This window comes from Drosophila teissieri, chromosome X (assembly GCF_016746235.2).
Source record: "Drosophila teissieri strain GT53w chromosome X, Prin_Dtei_1.1, whole genome shotgun sequence".
NCBI classification, from domain to species: domain Eukaryota; kingdom Metazoa; phylum Arthropoda; class Insecta; order Diptera; family Drosophilidae; genus Drosophila; species Drosophila teissieri.
The window spans coordinates 21385162-21407290 of NC_053034.1; the positions used below are offsets into that span (position 1 = coordinate 21385162).

At 43.1% G+C, this 22129-nt stretch overlaps 2 protein-coding genes across 3 annotated transcripts in view; one reads left to right on the forward strand and one right to left on the reverse strand.

The window, feature by feature from the left end:
• LOC122625155 overlaps nucleotides 1–22129 on the forward strand; it is a 56404-nt gene that overhangs the window by 12356 nt on the left and 21919 nt on the right. The window lies entirely within an intron of this gene.
• On the reverse strand, nucleotides 6507–7151 carry LOC122625156. 2 transcript variants are annotated; one of them, XM_043805099.1, is made up of 4 exons: nucleotides 7003–7151; nucleotides 6852–6938; nucleotides 6684–6768; nucleotides 6507–6613 (listed from the first exon to the last, which is right to left on the reverse strand). In XM_043805099.1, the coding sequence occupies exons 1-4, from the start codon at nucleotides 7134–7136 to the stop codon at nucleotides 6599–6601; spliced, it is 321 nt and encodes a 106-aa protein (XP_043661034.1). In that variant the 5' UTR covers nucleotides 7137–7151; the 3' UTR covers nucleotides 6507–6598. The 2 variants fall into 2 exon arrangements, with proteins under 2 accessions (XP_043661034.1, XP_043661035.1); XM_043805100.1 differs by having other exon boundaries at nucleotides 6852–6943; nucleotides 7003–7142.

Sequence of the window (22129 nt, forward strand, 5' to 3'; positions counted from 1 at the left end):
TTTAGGTAGAGACTATTAAATTTGTTATACCGTGGCTATTTTTTACTTATTTTGCTGACCCAATGCGTTGTTTGCTACACACAATTTAGCGCACATTACTCGGTTTGTTTGTTGGCTATGCTTTAATAATTTTTCTTTTAAACTTTACTTATGCGTCATCATGTGCAGCTCACAATTCACTGTTTATATTTTGTCGTCACAATAGCAGAAAAGTAAAAAAAATTTGTGTTGTAACATGTTATGCGATAAAAAAAAATTCTTTCTTTTTTTTTTATTTTGCTGACCCAATGCGTTGTTCGCTGCAAACAATTTCGCGCATATTACTTGGGTTGTCTGTTGGCTATGTTTAAATATTTTTCTTTTTAATTTTACCCAAGCACTTATACGTCACCGTGTGCAGCTCACAACTCACTGTTTACATTTTGTTGTCACTGTAGCAGAATATATTTTTCCCTTTTTATTTAAGATTCTTTACTTATTGAGCTATCACTTATGCTTTGTTTTTTACATTTTTCTTTACTTACAGGTAAGTTAATGTATAGATGTAGGAAAGCATCCTACCGGCTGCGCCAGTTACCATTCGGGCCGAATGATGGGAGGTGAATATAACAGCAGTAAAGATGTTGGGTAGTCGGCTGTCGGCACTTTGCATGAGATTTTGTTCAGGCACTTGTATGGGATTCAGTAACACAACTTCACGCTTTGGGTTCAAACTTAAGAGTGATTCTATATTTCTTTCGTTCTTCTCAAGAAGCCTACCAATCTAAGTACATAGTTCTTATATATAAGGGTTATGCTAGGTTCTTATGCTGCATCGGCATTCTTGCCGTCTGGTCTGCTGATGTTAGTGTCAGCATTTGGCCGGATGTCGATACATTGTAGATACATTGTTGACTCATTTGTTTATTCGTTTCCCGGTTCGTTGTACCGGAGTGCCCATGGGCGTCGATGTGTTCAGTGGTGTAGGCGTGGGGGTTTAGGGGGTGTGGTGACTGTGGTGACTGTGGTAACTCGCGCATTGTGTTTGAATTTGAATGAGGGTTGTGTGTTTTGCTTCCATTTATTGACTTCATGTTTTTCTGCTTTATTGTAATATAACTCAATTTATTAAACTTAATGTTTTTCTGCTTAAATATAATATAACTCAATTAATTAAACTTCATGTTTTTTCCTTAGTGCGCGTTTCGGCGCGTCACAAACGCTTGCAGTTGCGTCGGTAAAAATTTTTCGAATGGTTTTTATCCTTGATGCATATGTTTTTATTTGGGCTCCCGTGCAGTAAATGCAAACAAATTCATCCAGTCCAATATCAAGGATGCATCCAGCCAATTCACCCTCATACTTTTAACTGTATAATGATGAAACTGGATCACGATCCTTGGTGATTCCAAGGTGCCTGTTTGTTGCCTCTTCACCATATTGTCGGTGGCTTCCTTCCTCCACAATGCGGCTTTTTTTTAAAAGCTATTCGTTCCCAATTTCAAGTCTTCTGGATCCAGTGCACCGTCGTTTTTTATTATGGGGAATACCTCGTGTGTCCGGTACCGAAACGGATATCGATATGCCGCAATGTTCATCGGGTTTCATCGGGTCTTAAAATTGAGCTGCACTCATTGCAATAGCCTTCAATTCTAATCCATAAGTTTTGCCTCGCTGCGGCATCCTGAGGTTCGTGGTCGCCCGCGGCGTGTGCGCCACTCTTTGTCTCCCGCCGGCCGTTCTCGCCGTTGTGGTCTCGGCGGGTCCTCATTTGGTCTTGGATGATCCATTTTGCCCTTTTCGGGCCCCGCCTGGCCTTACCGTTGCCTCCATCAGCTGGGTTCTACCCGTAGCGGCCTCTATCTTCCGGTGCGATTCTCGAAATTTCTTCACGCTTTCTTGCAATCGCTGCATCTTGGTGCGTGTGCGCTGTAAAGAATTTAATTTCGTCGTTATTCTTATTGTTGTGCAGTGTTGTGCAACGTATACTGTGATGTACATTAGTTAGTGTGAAGGTGTGAATGAATTAGTGTTGGTTTGTAATGAAGCTTAGTGTTGTCTACTGCGTGTTGGTTAGTGTTGTAATGCGTTCTGGCTTTCGATATATGGCTTCGTATCCCCGATATATGCTCGTTTCGTTTTCCGTGTTTTCGGATCCTTTGCCTGGATGATCACTGGTGACACAAATTTATCCACCTTCCATGGTCCATCGTATTTCGGTGCCAATTTCGTGTTGAATTTGTCCGCGGCCTTTGACAAGAGATGAGTCTTGCGCCAGATAAAATCTCCGACGGCCGGTTTCCACTCTCTTTTTCGCAAGTTATAGTGGTGTTTTTGGTGTTCTGCGGCGTCCTTCATGTGTATCGTTGCTTGTCTTCGTACATCCTTTAGCCTCCTTCACCTCTTCACCTTCCTTCGCGAGCAAGCGGATGGCACCATTGCACAGTGGGCCAGATGATTTTTCTAGCGGGACAAAAGTCACTTTTTTAAACATTTAAATATAGTATTTTTTTTGGTTTTTTTAACTGAGAATATACGTCTGAGCATATAAGAGTTTTTGTTTGTTTACATCATCAGCTGTGAGCTTTCAAAGTGAACATATGTTTCAGCAGGTGGTCTGCAAATATTTGGCGTACAGTTTCGTGTTTGTTGATTAACTTTTAATTGAAACAAAGTAAAACAAATTGATTCAACAACTTCTGTTAACTTTAGGAAAAAGTATGTTCTAAAAAAAACAATGTGTTTGCGACCCGTATTTTTATGTTTAGTAAAAAAAAAGTGTTTGAAGTTTGTTATTTTACCAGGTATGGCATTATACTTGAAAATAGCTTATTTGGACTATAACTAACCTTGTTCACTCTTGTTCAAGCTGATTTTAGCAATTATGTGTCGTGTGAGTCTTTGTGTCGTTAATATGTCCAGAATTATATCCAACTTCGACCAACTGTAAAGTCTGTGGCACTTTTTAGGTGAAATGTCAGCCCAAAAGCGCGTGTTTTATTCCACTTGGCTTGGCGAAAATGATCCCGCAAAGATATATACTTACGTAGTTACTATTTTTGAGTCAAATAAATGATCAGTCTGTAACGAAGACAAAGATCAACGCTGAAGCCAAGTATAAATTGAAACACGAACGATTTCGGTGAGCGTCTTTATTTTAAAACTGTCAGCTTAAGACTAAATTTACAGAGTTTTGATCGGCTCGAAGTGAGTCGCGAGAAACGGAAATGTGTTTGTCAGCAGTTTTATTTATTTGTGTTTAAGTGCATGCAAAAAGAATGATGAAGTTATACAACAATCATGCGCTTTACTTTTTTGTGGATTCAAGTTTCGTTACGTTATGTTGTGTATTTATGCACGCGCAAGATTGTATGCGCGTTGTTTTTGTTAGGTTTAAGTTTATGTAAGCGTAATATGAGAAGCATATTATGCTACTTCCCTCCCCTTAAAAGGAAGCTTATGCTTCTATTGGGGTAGACGCATATAATCTTGGTAATGCAGTTGGGTTTGTATCCTGTGTTTCCATAATTGTTTTTGTTGTTTTTAGTTTTAAGTAGATACAAACTATACAAAATGTGAGGCTAATGAGTGATACAATAATAGAGACTGTAATATTATTATTTGATATTAGTTTTACAATGTCCTTATGTTCTATTGGTTTTATTTTTATTAGTTCAATGGGTGTGTACAATGGGGTTAGATTTATTTCGGGATTTAGCTGGTTTTCGTTTAATGTTATCTTTCCTATTTTAATTTTACATTGTTTTATTGTTATTATTTTATTGCCGTTAATTGTTACATTTTTATTTATTTCTTGGCAATCTTGTTCTATAATAGTATTCTTTATGTTCCAAGTAAGGATATTGTTTGGTTCAACGTATTTAATTATCTGGTTAACTGTTGTGGGGAGAAAATTGCAAATTGGTTTAGTTCTTTTTATAATGTTCTTAATACATTCGTTATTTATTTCTTTACAATTTTGATTATAAATTTTTGCCATGTTCTTCAAAATAAGTATCTTTTTCGTTGTGATCGAGTTGGTACCCGTTATTATCTGGGTAAGGTATTATGTTAATTGTGTGGACAGTTTTTTGCTTAATGGGGATATGTGCTATGATAAGTATTTGGTTAGTACTAATCCAGGTTGATGTTTTAATTTGTAAGATGTTACTGTTGTCAACGTTCTCTAGTCTGTCGTAATTGAGTAATTTGGGATTAAATAGTCCTAGTCGTGAAAGTTGCATTCCCATTGCAATGTCTTCTATATACTCGGTAAATTGGATAAGTTCGTATATTAACTGTTCTCTGTTACTATGTTCATCTAAGAATTCTTTTGTTCTTTGTATGTTACTGTTAATGAGTTGAATTATGTCATTTATTTCATGTAGATTTATTGAACTTGTTGCTACTGATTCTAATTGTTTTTCAATCTTTGTTCGGTCATTGTTATCTAATGTTCCAAATAAATATTTAAACGCTGATCCTACTATGTTGATTAGTCCTCGTTTCTGTCTATTTGTCTTGTGTAAAGTTATTCCGCTAAGTTCTCTTCGCATTTTATTGTACAAAAGGTCAATTTGGGGAATATTAGTGTAGTTAGTTATCTTATTGTTAAAATACTCGTAGTGGGTTAGGTTATGTGAGGAGTTAAAACTCCGCACAAATGCGAATAGTGATCGTATAAGGAGGGCCTGCCGTTGCCAGTTACGCAACAAGGTAAAGCGTAGTAACGGTAGTGCGAAGCCCGGGGAAAGAGAGTTTGGAGACTCTGGGCTGGAGAAAGAGAGTTTGGAGACTCTAGAGGAAGAGAGTTTGTAGACTCGAGAAGTGGAGAGAGATAGGATGGAGACCCCGGACCTGCTGAAAAGAGAGTTTGGAGAGTCAGCAGGCTCAAAGGCAATTAACGGGACAAATCGAACTTTGGACCGGGCCAACGGTAAAATCATGGTCTTTGGATCCGGAGACTGGAGACCATAACGGTATATAACGGTAAAGGTCTAAAAGGGAGGGGCGAAACCGAGGTGTAATGGAGAGCCGAGCAAGGGGCTCAAGTCACAAGAAGTTCGACAACTAAGATGAGCGCAACTACCGAAATGCACCCTACAAGGAGGCTGGCCACTACGGGTCAGAGGGTCGAAGGACCCGTCGAGGGGCAAGGACGGTCGGGGGGTAGGCGTATGCCTAACCCTCGGCCCACCCAAGCTCCGAGGCGTGGTGCCGAGGACGAGCGGGGAGAGGACCCGGAGCCAGTAGTCACGTCGGACGAAAGCGAGCTGGAGTGGGAGGAGGACCCAAAGAAGGAGATGAGGACCTGGCGGCTGAAGAGGGCCAGGAGCGGAACCGATAGCCGGATCCTTCCGGGGACCGCGCCTGTGTTCGAGGAGGCGAGGCGGAACCCTAGAGGAAGCGGGGGGACGTCAGCAGCTATGGCAAACGCCATCGTGAAGATGCGGAGACTGGAGGCCGACCGAGTGGTGGCCATGGGAGCCCCGCATCCGGAACGGATGGCAGCGAGGGAGGTACGAGGCCGCCAAGGCAACGCGCGTCCGCATGCAGCAGCGGGCAGCCATGGCGGCCATGCACGAAGCCCTGCAGAGGTCGAGGACCAAGGAGGAGGAGGAGAAAAGGTGGCTCCAGGAGCTCGAAAGGGCAGAGGAGGAGGAGTGCGCGGCATGGGAGCTGGTCGCCTGGCACGAGGAGGGAGAAGCCGGCGGCAAAGGAAGAGAGGTACCCGCCACTCCGCGGTACATACATTCGGAGGAAGTGGTGAAAGAAGAGACCCCGGAGCCGTCCCCACCCCCGTCACCCATAGCGTCGGCGAGGATCCCACCTACGCCCCGGCCCCGGCCACGGCACTGGCCACCCAGCCCCCCACCCAACCCGGTGCCGACCGCCCGTCCACCCACGGCTCCACCCACCCACCCGGAACCCCAGGACCCCGTGGAAAACAAGGACCCACCGACCCCAGAAGCCAGGATGTCGCACCAAGTGCGGGAGTACACGGAAGGAGGTAGACGTTGGCGGCAACAGATCGTCACGTGGACATGGCCGGTTGGCCCCGAAGTGCCCAAAGAAGAAGAGGCGCCGGTCCATGGCGGTTGGGCTCCGCCGACTCCGGATACTGCGGCAGAGCTGGAGAAGGGGCCATGGGTGTGGCCATCACCCAAGGACACCCCAAGGCCCCAACTCCAGCGGCAGTCATCCGCTCCAGCGGTGGGTGTCCTCGCGTCCCGGCCGTCCTGGGTGCGGACGGCGTCTACATCAGAAGTCCAGCGGTGGGCTCCGATTCCGGAGGCGGAATGGCCCGCGGGAATCGTGGATGAGCCGGTGATCCAGGACGCCAAGCGCCGAGGTAGCCGCCGGTGCGTGGTCCTGCACCGCGGAAATGAGAGGTTCCGAGTAAGGGTAGCGGCGACTGGGATCCGATTGTTTGGGTTGGTGAACGATGTCCAGGTAGCTAATCCCGCCCGGATTTAAAATAATAAAAAAAATAATAATATGAAACGCAACACAAAACACGTAGCACATTATTTAAAAGGACGGATCACACGAACGCGCACTAAATACAAGATATATTTAGGTATATGTAGATTCAAATTCACATCATATTAAAAGAATTTCATGTGGGCGAAATCTGGAAGAGAAGAGGAGTAAATGTTAGTGGACCCGTGAAAGAAGGAAAAAAAGCACAGACAGGAACTCACGTGTGGGTCGAAGGGCGGCCGGAAAGAGAGTCCATCCACAAGTGCTGGTCCGCCTCCAGGAAAAAGGGGTCCATGTCGATGCCATCTAAAGCAAGGAAGTGCAGAAGGTCAGCATGCGCAAACACAAGAGAAGAAAATGTATATATAAAACCCAAAAAGGGCACTCACGTGTATGCCGAAGGTGAAATCCCGAAGAGAAAGCAGCCATCCGCGACATCTAGGTCCATCGAAGGGAGGGGGGGTCCGAAGAGAGTCCTAAGCTGCCAAGAGAAAGTGGAATGAAGGAAGGGAAAGGGAAATTTCAAAGAGGAAAACTTACCCAAAAATTCCTTCTGTTGTCAGCATTTGCGGAGTCACCATGTGCTTAGGGAAGGGGGCGCCTCGATCACAAGGCGGTCGATCGGCACTCGATAGTGTCAGTCGATGGGCAAAAACATCGGAAAAGCTGCACATTACGGGTCACACTATGGAAATACCAGGGTCACCAAGTGGCAACGCCGCCTCAACGGGAGTTATCGGGATCTATCGGTAACAATCGATCAACGGCAAATGGTGTGACCAGATGACGAGAAGACGGAAAAGTGGAATGCGGGAAGAAGAGCGTAGAACGAAGAAGCATCACGAATGAACAAATGAGCGGCAAAGTTTGAAATTAAGAACGAGGAGTTACTCAAAGGAGATCGGCGCTGTGGAACTCGAGACGGAGCTGTGAGCGTCGACGGAGTCCCAAGAGTGTCCCGCGGTAACCGCAAGGCCGGTTTTTAAATTTTCCCGAAGAAAGGGGGAGAAGTGAGGAGTTAAAACTCCGCACAAATGCGAATAGTGATCGCATAAGGAGGGCCTGCCGTTGCCAGTTACGCAACAAGGTAAAGCGTAGTAACGGTAGTGCGAAGCCCGGGGAAAGAGAGTTTGGAGACTCTGGGCTGGAGAAAGAGAGTTTGGAGACTCTAGAGGAAGAGAGTTTGTAGACTCGGGAAGTGGAGAGAGATAGGATGGAGACCCCGGACCTGCTGAAAAGAGAGTTTGGAGAGTCAGCAGGCTCAAAGGCAATTAACGGGACAAATCGAACTTTGGACCGGGCCAACGGTAAAATCATGGACTTTGGATCCGGAGACTGGAGACCAAAGGGATAAACCGTTAGAGGAGGCCTATATAAACGGGCCGAGCGCTGGAAGCAGGACGGACAATCAAGGAAAGCAATTGTACGAGTCAACAACGTTAGAACGAAGTCAGCAGAGGACCTACGACCGTGATAGTCACCAAGGAGCAAGATCGCTACGTCAAGACGTTCGGGACGAGAAGGTCTCCGAACTGAGACGCAGGTAGCTGAGGTCCAAACGACGAAGCACGAGTAGCCAGGAGGCAAACAACAGGAGAGGCCAGACCTAAGCGGGCACCCGAGGAAGCGGCAGGGATTGTGGTGTAGACCCGGTGGACTGTGTAGGAGATCGCGTGCTTGAACCAGGCGATAGCCTGGTGTGTCCGTGCAATCCAAGCAGGCGTGGTACCGGCGCCACCAGTCCGAACCAGACGTGGGGTTGACGCGTTGCTGTTCCACAGGCGTTTGTCTTGGGGATCACAGCCGTGAGCTTCCGTGAGTCTGCGTACGACAACAATTCCCAGCCCACGCGACGAGCGCCCAACAACGAAGGTCCGCGCCACCCAGGACGACGAAGGCGGTAAGACAGTGGAACCAGGCCGCCGAGCAGGACACCCAGGTCCGACCGCACCGGCAGAAGAGAAAAGGTAGGGTGGAACGTTCGTCTTTCACTGGGCGTCTTGCTACAGGGACTGCGGCGTATCCGGGCGATAGCGCGGTGCGTCGGAAGGAACTGAACAAGCGTCTGGCGGGACCGGCCGGGACAGAGCAAGGGACAAGAGGTTGTGGCTAGCGAGGCGTATGCCTTTGAGAGCCCCGCCAATTGTTCACCCTAGTCTGGGAACGGTGACGCTTCCCTAAGCCCTCGACCTTCCTTCTCACGCGTCAGCGGCAATACCAGGCGAAGATCCGAGGCCACGACGAGAGAGCAGAGGCGTCCGGACAATTGAAATACATTGTAAACTGAGATCAAATAAAGACCCGAGAACGAAACTGCGAGTGTTATTACTGGTAACCGGGTGATCACGTTATTCTATAAATTTGGTGGGACGAACACACAAACTCTACTGAGCTAGCCGCACGTATTCCGTAGCGAGCAGACCAACAAAATCAGTTCGTTACAGTTATCTATATCGGAATGGTTTACGCGAAGACAATGATGTTCGTATTCTGAAGGGATTTGAATCGATTTATCGGAAAATAGGAGGTATCCGTGGTTAGTGTCAATGTTGTTGATTTGAAGTTGTTGGGTTTGGCATAATTTTGTAGACGTGAGGAGGAGTATTATGATGAACCAGGGGCCTGCAGAATGGGAAGTTCATTAATTTTTTTCTGTTTTTTAAATTGAGTTTTGTAGTAATGTGTCTCTCTATTCCTATTGGTGATTTTATAATGGTCTTCGTCAGTTTGTTCGACGTTTTTTGTTAATTTAAAAGGGTTTTCTAATTTTTCTTTTTGTAATGGTCCCTTTCTGTATCTAGTGTCAACATTGTATTCGGTTCTGTTATTGTTTATTTCGTTAATTCTAACTTCCTTATCGTGTTGTGTATCTAGAAATGGTTGTCCGGCATAAATGAATGAATGAATGAAATGAAATGGGTTTGTCCAGTAGTGTCGTGTTTGGTCTTGTGATTGTAGATGTAAAGGATTGTTTCTATTTTACTTAACTTGGTCTCGTTGTCGTCAGAATTTTTTATGATGCGAATTTTTTCATTTATAGTCTTGTGTAGCCTCCCTATGTCAGCGACACCTGTTTTCGTAGTGTTAAGTTGTAATTCTACGTCTTCGGTTTCGAGCCAACGTTTAAGGGCTAGGCTGGAGAATGCGCCGTCTCTGTCTGCTTTAAGAAGTCTAGGTTTCCCCAACTGATTAAATATACGCATTAAGGCGTTTTTACATTCTATCCAGTCCTTTGTCTTTATCTGTTCGAGAGTGGCGAATTTGGAGTAAACATCGATACAGCTCAAATAGTGATTCCCTTCAGAAGAATAGATATCTATTACAAACTTATCGCGGCAATGTTCTGGTTTAGGGGTAATTTTCATTGGCATTTTTGTATTGCGGTGTTCTGTCTTGGCTAAGTTACAAACTTGACATTCATTGATTATATTTTGAATAAGGAGTTGGCTATTAGGAAAGTAGTAAGTTTCGCTAAAGAGTTTTACAGTTTTTTGAATTCCTGGGTGTAATAACTTTTCGTGTGTTTATACCCGTTACTCGTAGAGTAAAAGGGTATACTAGATTCGTTGAAAAGTATGTAACAGGCAGAAGGAAGCGATTTCGACCATATAAAGTATATATATTCTTGATCAGGATCAATAGCCGAGTCGATCTGGCCATGTCCGTCTGTCCGTCCGTCTGTCCGTCTGTCCGTCCGTCCGTCTGTCCGTCTGTCCGTCTGTCCGTCTGTCCGTCTGTCTGTCCGTATGAACGTCGAGATCTCAGGAACTACAAAAGATAGAATGTTGAGATTAAGCATACTGACTCCAGAGACATAGACGCAGCGCAAGTTTGTCGATTCATGTTGCCACGCCCACTCTAACGCCCACAAACCGCCCAAAACTGCTACGCCCACACTTTTGAAAAATGTTTTGATATTTTTTCATTTTTGTATTAGTCTTGTGAATTTCTATCGATTTGCCAAATAACTTTTTGCCACGCCCACTCTAGCGCCCACAAACCGCCCAAAACTGCCACGCCCACACTTTTGAAAAATGTTTTGATATTTTTTCATTTTTCTATTAGACTTGTAAATTTCTATCGATTTGCCAAAAAACATTTTGCCACGCCCACGCCCAAAAGCCGCCAAAAACTGTCAGTGTTAAAGACTCTCCTTCGCACTTCCACTAGCTGAGTAACGGGTATCAGATAGTCGGGGAACTCGACTATAGCGTTCTCTCTTGTTTTAGGATTAATTCTTTGAATTTTGCATAAGTAGGAATGTTTTTTAATAAGACGAGACTTCGGAAAATCTTTGTACACTTTGGATTCATGGTTTCTGTGTACGCGCTTTGAATCACTTCAAAGTCTGCATCGCTTTCGATGTAAAGGGCGCTATTCTTCGAACAAAAGTGGTTGAGTAAGTATTGTTTGGCTGTTTCGAAGGTCATTTCTGCATAGGAGATACGTACTATTTGTTTCTTGAAATAGGTTTCATATTCTGTATTATTATTGGGGCCTTTCGAAAAAATGATTTGTCTTTTATGGTAGTTTATTGTTTTTTCAGATAGTCCTATTAGTCCGCTACTATCTTCTTCCGCGCTATGTTGGGTGGATTCTCCGAAAAATGTCTGTTCTATTTTGGTTCTAGACAGTGCGTCCGCGACATGGTTTTCTTTCCCTTTGATGTACCTTATGTCGAAGTCGTACTCCGATAGTCTAATCTTCCATCTAGTCAACTTGGAGTTAGGCTCTTTTAGTTTGTGTAGCCAGCACAATGGTTGATGGTCAGAAGCTACTTCGAAGTGTCGCCCTAATAGATAATGTCTGAAAGTTTTGGTTGCCCAAACTATTGCTAATAATTCCTTTTCTATAGCGCTGTAATTGATTTCATGTTCATTTAGTGTTCTGCTTATGTAACTAATAGGGTGTCCGTCTTGTGATAAAACAGCTCCTAAAGCTACATTGCTGGCATCTGTTGTCAATGTAAATTTCCTTTTGAAATTCGGTATTTTTAGGATCGGATCTTCAGAGATTAATAATTTTAACTTTTGGAATGCTTCTAAGTATTCTAAACTGTTTATATCTATTGTCGCTCCTTTCTTTAGGCACTTGGTCAGGGGTTTGGCAATGTCTGAAAAGTTAGGTATAAATTTCCTATAATATCCTGTAAGTCCTAAAAAGGCTTTAATTTCTTTAGTTTTTCTTGGTAACGGATATTTAACTATAGCTTTGATTTTATCCGGGTTTGGTTTAATCCCGTCTTTAGTAATAACATGTCCTAAGAAAGTTGTCTCTTGTTTTAAGAACTCGCATTTATCTAGTTGTAATTTTAAGTTTGCCTGTGATCATTTTTTTTGAAAACAGCTTGTAAGGCTTGAAGATGTTCTTCTAAAGATGTGGAGAAAACTATGATGTCGTCTAGGTATACTAGACAGCATTTATTTAAAAGTGGACGGAGTAAATTGTTCATGCATCTTTGAAATGTAGCGGGGACATTTTTAAGCCCAAATGGCATTCGTGTGTACTCGTAGTGTCCATATTTTGTAGAGAAGGCAGTTTTGGCTATTGACTCTGAGTCCATTTCTATTTGATGAAAGCCCTTTGCAAGATCTATTGTTGTGAAATAATTTGACCTCCCTAGTTTCCCTAATATTTCATCTATGTTTGGTATGGGGTATCTGTCGTTTATTGTTATTTCGTTCAATTTCCTATAATCTATTACGATACGAAGCTTCTGCTGTCCAGAAGCATCTAGTTTTTTAGGTACGACCCAAATGGGGCTACAGTATGGTGAATTACTTTCTCGGATAATGTCCTGTTCTAACATATCCTGGATCTGTTTTTCTACTACCTTTTCATATGTCTGTTGGAAACTATAAACTTTAGAGTAGACGGGGATATTGTGTGTGGTGTTAATAATATGTTTTTCTTGGTTTGCGAACGTGAGCTTGTCACCTTCGCGAAATTGGATGTCTTGGTATTTTGTCAGTAGATTGGTTAGTTTCAGTTTTTCTTCTACGTTAAGGTGTTCTAATCGGAACAAGTTCTCCTGAAGTGTGGAGGTTTCTAAGTAAGTGGGGTCTTGTGGAAATGAAGTGTCCATTTGAATATGGTTCTGTTCTGTAATGTTGTTACCGTCTTTTATCTTGTATATTTTGTTAAATAGAGTGGCAGTTTTCTTTTTATAGTCGATTATTGCTTTGGCTTCGGACAACAATTTGCGTCCAATCAGCATGTCATAATGATCTGAGAACTGGTGGATCAAGAACTCTTGAGCAATAGGGAAGTAGTTGTTAGGTGGTATATTCGTAAGTTCATTAATTATTAACGGGCCATTACTGGTGTGGATTAGGTAATTGGTATCTTGTGTTGGTGTTTGAAAAATATTTCGCGTGAGCATATTTATCGTAGATCCTGTATCAATTAGACATTTCAATTCGGTATTATTATGTTTGATCGTTATATATTGGCTTGATCCGGGGCTACTAGCCGAAAATTTTCTGCTTGTTCGGGGTCGTCTGGTTTGTTGTCATTTGTTGTCGGTGTCTCCTTTTCTGTTGTTTCTGAATTGTCATAGTTCTGTTTAGGGGGACATTGAATTAATTCTGGGGTATAGTTCGATTGATAGGGATAAGGCTGAGGTTGAAAATTTTCTGGATAGTAGGGATAATAGTAATTATAGTTATAAGGATATTCGGGTTGATTAGACGATACTTCTTGGTATCTTAGCTCTTCTATGCTCATTTTAGACTGTCCGCTGTCTGATGGTCTCTGTCTTTTTATTGGGTTATTAGTCTGTACGTTTCCGGTTTGTGGATATGTTGTAGGCATGTGAGTGTGGCTAGGTCCAAAGCGATTTTGGTCAAAAATATTTTGTCGGTTAAAAGCTGTGTTTGGTCTGGGTGCTTGTGTCAGAGGTATGTTAGGTTGTGGGTAGATAGGTCTATTTTGATATTGAGGTATCGGATTTGTGTTAAACCTGGGTACATGAGAATATGCTTGGTGATAGGGTTGATAGACGTTGTTATAGAATGGTTGGAAGGGTGCAAGGGGTCTGGTTTGATTGCTCATTTGCCTGGTTTGGGGAGTGTTTGTTACTTTGTTTGGAATTGAAGTTGGCTTTATATTATCTTTACTTGAGGTTGGTGCCTCGTAAAGACCTTTTTCTTGTATTCTTATTATTCTGAGATAAATGTGGCTTGGAAGTTTTTGAATTAGATTTTCGATGCTGGTTTGTATAGATCTAGTATATAGAGTGGTTTCAGTAATATTGTTTTCTAGTTCTAATTTACTTATAAGTATCTGCCGTTTTCTTTCGGCTTCTTCAAGGAAATGACGAATGTTACCTCGATATTGTGTGTTCCTGAATTCCTCTAGAAGTTGGTGGTTCGGTGCTTGGGGCTTGTAGTTAAGTATAAGTTGAGTCCTGAGTTAACTCCAGCTGCTGAGGTAGGTCACTCCGAAGGCGCGGATAACATCGCCACTGATGTTCCGTTCGATGTGTCCAAAGATTATTAACTTCTGCCTTTCATCTGTAGTCTGATAAAGAGCCAAGATGAAGTCGATGCGACTGATGAAAGTGTACAAGGTGTTAGGATCTCCGTTGAAAACCTCGATTGCGTGTATTTGTCTTTCGACTTGAATCATATTCGAGTCAGACAGTTCTATTTGTGTTGGCGCTGCTACTGCCATTGTGGTTTGTTGGCTTTGAATTTTGATTAATGTTTGTGTATTTGCTGTTGGTTTATTTGTCGGTTCGTAACTTGGGTAGGGTTTCTTGTAGTTCGCTCACTTATTATTATAATATTTCACTTAGTTGCACTGTTATCGTTATAATTCGTTTTAGTTGTAATTGAGTTTATTTAGTCTTCATTTAATTTAGCTGTTATTATTATGGTTCACTTAGTTGTAATTAAGTTTATTTAGTTTTCACTCAGTTACACTGTTATTATTATTTTTCGTTTATTTCTGGTTAAGTTTATTTAGTTTTCGCTTAGGTTAACTGTTGTTATTGTAGTTCACTTAGTTGTATTTACGTTTATTTGGTTTTCACTTAGTTTAGCTGTTATTATTTGTTGCACACTTTGCTATTTCGCTTTGTTTTGGGTAACCTTTTGTGGATTTACTACTCAGCGAATTCAAAGGCGTCTTCTTAAAATTTTTATAATTTTAAGTTGTTTCACGTTTACAATCACTTTGTGGGATTAGGTACACCGTTGGTTGGCACTTTTTGTTGTGAACCGATTGTACCGATATTACCGACGCGATTTGCGAAAGTTCTTTAGCGGATGATGATTGAAGAATTGAATAGGGTTTCTATCGCATCAACAATGTTTCATCCTACCGACTGCGCCACTTACGTAGTTACTATTTTTGAGTCAAATAAATGATCCGTCTGTAACGAAGACAAAGATCAACGCTGAAGCCAAGTATAAATTGAAACACGAACGATTTCGGTGAGCGTCTTTATTTTAAAACTGTCAGCTTAAGACTAAATTTACAGAGTTTTGATCGGCTCGAAGTGAGTCGCGAGAAACGGAAATGTGTTTGTCAGCAGTTTTATTTATTTGTGTTTAAGTGCATGCAAAAAGAATGATGAAGTTATACAACAATCATGCGCTTTACTTTTTTGTGGATTCAAGTTTCGTTACGTTATGTTGTGTATTTATGCACGCGCAAGATTGTATGCGCGTTGTTTTTGTCAGGTTTAAGTTTATGTAAGCGTAATATGAGAAGCATATTATGCTACTATATATATATATATTTTTTTTAATTTGCTTAACTTGTATTGTTAATTTTCTAGTTTTCTTTTAAGTTTTGTTTGATTTGAATTGTTAATTTTCTAATTTTTTTTTACGTGTTTGATTGTGAGTTTTCTTTAAATTTTCCTTAAAACTATCTTACAAGTAGGTTATTGTTGCCATCCTTCCCGATCGTCTTGATTTGGTCCGGTTTGCTGCATCTACTGAGGATCCAGGTGCGATACTTCCTTCGGAGGGTTGCGTGGGGACGGGCCTTGCACGGCGTTGGTCTTTGTAGGCGATGAGTTGCCTTTACGTTGCTTTTAGGGCCACCACTGTGGATGTGAGTCTTCCCTTTTATTTAACGGAACACGGTTATTCGCGACTTACACTTTTTGTTTTTCGTCACGACGCGAGCGTAGAGCCTTTTTGCTCTTTTATTCGCGAACACTTAGAGGCTTTTTGCTCAGTTGTGTTATAAACCGGTCCCTGTTCGGGAGCCAGTTAATTTATTTGTTTATTAATAAGATAAAAAATAAATTTACAATTCTATTTTTTTTCAACTTTATTGATTGAATGCAAAAATTAGACTAAATTAAAGTTTTACTCTAGCTCCCTAGCGGTGGCAGCGATGGTGGCAGCCCTGGTGCAGCGACGGTGGCAGCGACGAATCAAAGCTTGATAACAGTTTGTCAGTTGTGCAGTCGGCTGTAATTGGTTAATTGCAGTTCTGCTGATGACTTCTTAATAAATTTGGCTTTTTCCTGTTGTTGTCAATATTTCGCATGAATTGCATGTGCCCGTGTGACCTGCTTGGCCATTTCCTGGTGTGGCTAATATTTATTAGGAAGTGCAGGTGCCCGTGTGAACTGTTTTGCAACTGCAGTTCAATGCTCTGTTAATATTACTTGTGTTATGATTTGGTTTACTTTTGGTTGGCGCGTGCAGGAAATAATGCAGACGCTGACCTTTTCTTTATGAGCTTTTGGTAAAGCGTGTTGTTAACTTATATATAGTGTGTATGGATGTGTGCGAATATTTCGATATGTGTGTATTTATATATGGGTGTGAATGGATGTATGCGAATGGAGTAAGGCCAAAGTTGAATGGGCGTAGTGAGCTGTTGCGAGATCTGGCCAAAACATTGTTGAGACATTGTGTTTTTTATAAAATGGAACCAAAGGTTTTTTTAAGCACTCCCTCATGTAAATATCGGCGTATATTGTGCCTCTTGTGAAAAATGGACTGCTTCTTAAGCCACAGAAGCAAATGGCCTGCAATATTAGCACTTTCTCTCCAAATTGTTCCACTTAAATTTTGGACACGGAATCGGGAACAGTCCCACCTTTAGTTTTGGTATAAAATTGATTCCGGCTAAAGTTCTGGAGTCCAATTTTACATAAGTTTCATCGTCCATAATAACGCATTACACATTATCAAAGAGCACTCGATCATAAAGCTTTCGCACTCTTGATTTGCCGACTTGTATTTGTCGCACCACCATAGATCTACTTGTTCCGGCTTTTTTTTGATTACGCTGAATTTATTGAGCTTTCTAACGGTACCGTATTTTAACAAGTTTTTCAAGGCCTCGTCTTTTGGAATCAGAAGCCTATGACACTGGCACGTATCTGGTCCTTCCGAAGCGTTATCATCACTGCAGGGACAAAGCTTGTAATGGAATCCATACTTAGAGTGGATCAGTTCTTTATCCTCCAAATTCTCCATAGTGCTCTTCAAATATTTAAGCTTTGTCACGTGCTCCTCAAATATCATCTCTTCGAACTGCATCAAGAAGAGCTCAATTTGTTTCAAGTCCATTTTAGGTTGAATGTTTCACTCTTTAAGGTTCTTTTATAGTCTGATGTTTGATTAAGAAAACTCAAACAATTATATGGGAAAATTTAATTTACTTTTTTATTTTCTGATAAATATTCAATTCGCACAAACCTATTTCTGTTTTCAATATAGGCAAATTAAAAACCTAGATCAAATAAAACGTCTAGTAATGCAGGGTCATCTTCGTCATCCACTGCTCGTTAATAAATGTTTGGTTGACTTGCCTCGATGAACGGATCAAAGATATGATAACCATCAGGAAACTCTTAGATTATTGGATCTGTGTGCTGTTTATCCAAATCAAATTGCTGTGCACATTGCATTTCGTGGTCGCCTCCATTGTCTCGTATTAGATCTTTTAAAGCGTCCCGCGTTGCCGCTCCAAAAGGAAAACGCTCAAGAGAAGAAAAATTCTGTTCCAATGTTCATAAATGTTCACATAAATGGTTCAAATACTCCTCTTAAGAGGAATCTTCTTCTGAAGATTATATAAATTAATCTGTATCAATATTAATTGTAATGACCCGCTTACTAAGAGTAACACGCGTTATGATTTATAGTTATATATATTCAGTTCGTTTATTCAGATCTATGGTATTCGCACATCCACGCTGCTTGGCAGTACGCTCAGGAGTAATCCATTCTCTCACTCAGACACTAGGCGATCGGTAGCGTCTCTCCCGTCGCTGCTCTCCCGATGCTTGGTTGTTGGCAACGCCGGTCGCCACATCCCTCCTTTATTAACAAGTTTTAGCTTATATGGCGGCAGGGGTGGCTGGATCCCGAGGCTTCCTTCTGTGGGCTGGAGTACTGCGTTCTCCGAGGTAGGTGTTGATTCCGGTAAGCTGTCATCTGGTTGCGGCGTTGGGCAGGAGGCTGGATACGTTTGGCTAGCTGGAACTTTCTTAAGATGTGAGGCATTTCTTGTTAGTTTTCTACCACCCCCTTCGATCACCACAATATTATTGTGTAGTTCTAAAACCGTAAATTCCGTCTTGTCGAAGTTTGATGTAAGTTTGTTTGGGAACACTACGTTTTTCAAAAGCACCTTGTCGCCCACTTCTATATCGACTTCCTTTGCCCCTCTTCTTTTGTCGGCTGCCTGCTTTCCCTTATTTTTTTCAATAATATCTTTATCTCTCTCTCCAGAGTCTAAGGTATTCTCGCAGATATCCCCAATGCCCGGTATTTTGTCACGGATGACTCTGTTGAACATCAGTTTTGTGGGCGCAGACCCTGTTGTTCCATGTGGGGTTACGTTGTACATAAGAACGAATTTTTGGATTTCCTCTTTGTAGTTTTTCCCATTTGCGTACGATTTTTTTAAGCGTTTTACAAGGGCTCTGTTCATGTTTTCAACTTCCCCGTTTGCTTGCGACCAATACGGTGGGGTTCGAACTTGTTTAATGCCGCACGCTTTGCAGTAGTTAGAAAACTCCTCGCTAACATATTGGCGTCCATTATCCGTTCGTAGGTGCTCAGGATATCCCAGTCTACAGAAGATCTCTTTCATTGCCTCTACCAGGGTCGTTGAAGATATGGTTTTAAGAAACTTATGCTCCATATATCGTGAGAAATAGTCAATGAAGACTAGAACATATTCATTGTTGGGAAGCGGACCTAGTAAATCCGACGCTACCCAAATCCAAGGGCCAGTGGGAAAAGGATTCCTGTCCATAGGGGGTGGCCTGATGTCTTGTGATACCAGGCAACAATCTCTGCAAGCTTTGACAAACTTTTCTGCCTCTCTGTCTATTTGTGGCCACCATACTTTGGATCGCAGGCGGCGTTTCATTGCTGTCTCGCCGGGATATCCTTCGTGGGCTAACTCCAGTATTTTTACTCTCAGAGATGTTGGCACGACTAGGCGGTTTCCCCTCAAAAGGAGCGAGCCAACCGCTGAAAGCTCATACCGAAACGGGTAGAAGCCCACTGAACTATCGGGTTTCCAGGAGTCGTTCTCCAGGCAACTGATTGCATCCATAATCTCTTCATCCCTCTTGGAAGACTCTGCTATTTCATGAATTGTCATAGATCTTGGGATAGAGCTCTGTACGACGCGAAGGATGCTGTATTCCGTCTTGTGGTCGATTGGTTCTACCGCCGGTAGTTGACAGAGTCGAGACAACGCATCTGATATGTTGTCTCTTCCGGCGAGCTGGGGGCTTGGATGTTGGTTTGAAAATGGCTTCCAAGGGCTTGTGATCAGTTACGAGTTCGAAGGCCTGCCAGATAGTAGTAAAATTTCTCCACTGCCCAAACCAGCGCTAGGCTCTCTTTTTCAGTTTGGGAGTAGCGTTTCTCCACCTCCGACAGGGCCTTGCTAGCAAAGGTAATTATTAAAGGTTCGTTGTCGACTTTGAATTGCAATAACACAGCCCTAAGGGCAACCGGGCTGGCGAATCACCCGTGTTCGATGCCTTGGATTGAAATATAATATGATAATTTGGGTACCTTGGATTGGAGATTCTTTAGGTTGCTGAAAGCATTTTTCTCGGCTTCGCCCCAGGTGAATTTGCTTTCAGTTTTCAGCAGTTTTCTTAGAGGATCTGTATGACTTGCAAGGTCCGGAATGAACTTCCCAACGTAGGTCACCAAACCGAGGAAGCTCCGCGTTTCTTCTTTGTTCTTTGGGTCTCTGAAAGATCGGATGACGTCAATTTTCTCAGGGTCGACTTCTATTCCCTTGTCGGATAAAATATGTCCGAGGAATTTTAGTTTGCTTGTCTTCCAGATGCACTTTTCTTTATTCAGTAGGACATTATTTTCCTGGAAGATCTGGCATACTTCTTTTACGGCGCTGTCGATTTCGAGGTCAGTTGCGGCAAAGATGATGACATCATCGATGAAGTTCATGGCGTTAGGTACCGCAGATAGCATCTGCTCGAGAAGGCGTTGAAAAATTTCGGGAGCAGAATTTACTCCAAACCTCAAACGCTTATAGCGGAAAAGTCCCCTTGGAGTTATGAACGTTGTGATTTCCCGGCTCGATTCATCAAGGGCCAGTTGGTGATAGGCGTCCTTGAGGTCTAGGCGTGCGAAGAACTTAGCCTCTTTGAGTCTGGTCATAAAGCAGTCGAAAGTTGGTAATGGGTAGTTTTCCCGTAGGATTGCTTTGTTTGCCAGTCGCATGTCGACACATAAGCGGATGTCCCCGTTCTCCTTAAACGCAAGCACGATGGGAGATATCCAAGCACTCGGGCCCGTGACTGGTTCAATTATATCTCGACTCAGGGCTTCATTCAGTTTTTCCATGACTTTGTCCTCGAGCGCTGCCGGGATTCGTCTCACTGGTTGTTGAACGGGTTTCACATCATAATCTATGGAAAGGCTTACTTCAATGTTTTTCCATTTTGGAAAAGGCTCCATTTCCTCAATACGGTTAATGTTTCTTCCCAGTCGGAGGACTTTTAATTCTATAGCCGTGTCCCGGCCCAGCAGAGATTGTTCTCCATTTTCAATCACGTAAAATGAGGCAATCTCTTCGGTACCCGGCTCAACGGAAATTGGGGCCTCGAAAATATACATTACTCGTAGTAATTTATTAGAGGCATAGGCTCGGAATTGCTTTTCTGTATGAGTTCTTACGTTAAAGACTGTGGCTTTTCTCTTCACTAGCAGAGACCAGTCCGCGTGGCTGATAAGATTAAACTTGCACCCCGAGTCAATAATCAAAGACATTTCACGGCCTCCCACTCGGCATCGTATGAACTCCTCTTCATCTTCGCTTGACACTTTAAAGCAATGTGCCTCGCCCTTTTTGAGTTTGGAGCTGGTGGCCTCCTCTTCGACAGAGCGAATATACGTGCGAGGCCTTTTCAGGTTATTCCTTTGGGACTTAAGGAATCGGCCGTTCAAGTTAGTTCGGCACTTCCTGGCAAAGTGTCCAGGCTTCGAGCATTTATTGCAAGTCACATTTCTTGCCGGACATGATGGGTCGTTGTGTGTGTGTCCGAAGCATTAAAGCGAAAGGGCGAGATATCTTGACGATACTCAAGCATTCACTCTTCGTTTCGACTCCTTGGACATGGGTCTGCAGTCACACATGCGGCCTTGTTGTTGCCATGATACGCCGAATGAGACTTTGTTTGTTTCGAAATATGGTAAACCACTTTGCATGCATATGTGCTCGTCGTCAGTGTGGTGATCAGCGTTTGATTCCCCATTGACGCGGGAACGTGGTGCATGAGTACGTTGTGTCATATTATGTGTCCGAATGTATATACATATGTGTATAAAAGGCTTTTGGCGTACGTTTGTATATAGCACAGCATCGCGACGATCATCGTTTGATTTCGCGCTGCTGTGGCTACATTGTACAGTGCCGTTTGCAAGCGAATATGATAAAGATATTCGTTCGAGTGTGTATATGTGTATAAAAGGCTTTTGGCGTACGTTTGTATATAGCACAGCATCGCGAATCGTCGCATCGATGATCGCATCGTTTGATTTCGCGCTGCTGTGGCTACATTATACCGTTTGCACGTGGGTATTTTGATGCTGCCGCCAGGGTGTATGCGTACCGGTGACATGATTATCATCGTTTGATTTCATGTCGCCGACTTCCTGGGAAGTCGGAAGACAATGGCGAGGGTGGCAGCCAGGTACCACTGGCCAGGAATGCACCGAGACGTCAGAGCTGCATGAAATACAAGCCCAACCAGCTGCAAGCAGCCGGAAAAATGCTGACACAGGTGCCGGAAGAACCATGGGCCACCGTATGTGCGGACTTTGTGGGCCCCTTGCCGAGGTCAAAGCACGGCAATTCGATGCTGCTGGTCCTGGTGGACAGGTTCTCCAAGTGGACCGAGATCGTTCCGATGCGTAGGGCGACCACCGAGACGCTACGAAAGGCCGTGCGAGAGCGGATAGTGGCCAGGTACGGAGTGCCAAAAGTCATGATCACGGACAACAGGGTCCAGTTCACGAGCAGGGCGTTCAAGAGGTTTTTGGAGGAGCTGGGCGTAAAACACCAGCTCACGGCTCCATATACTCCACAAGAAAACCCGACAGAAAGGGCCAACAGGACCGTGAAGACAATGATCGCGCAGTTCACAGGGGCCGATCAGAGGACATGGGACGAGAACTGGCCAGAGCTGCAACTG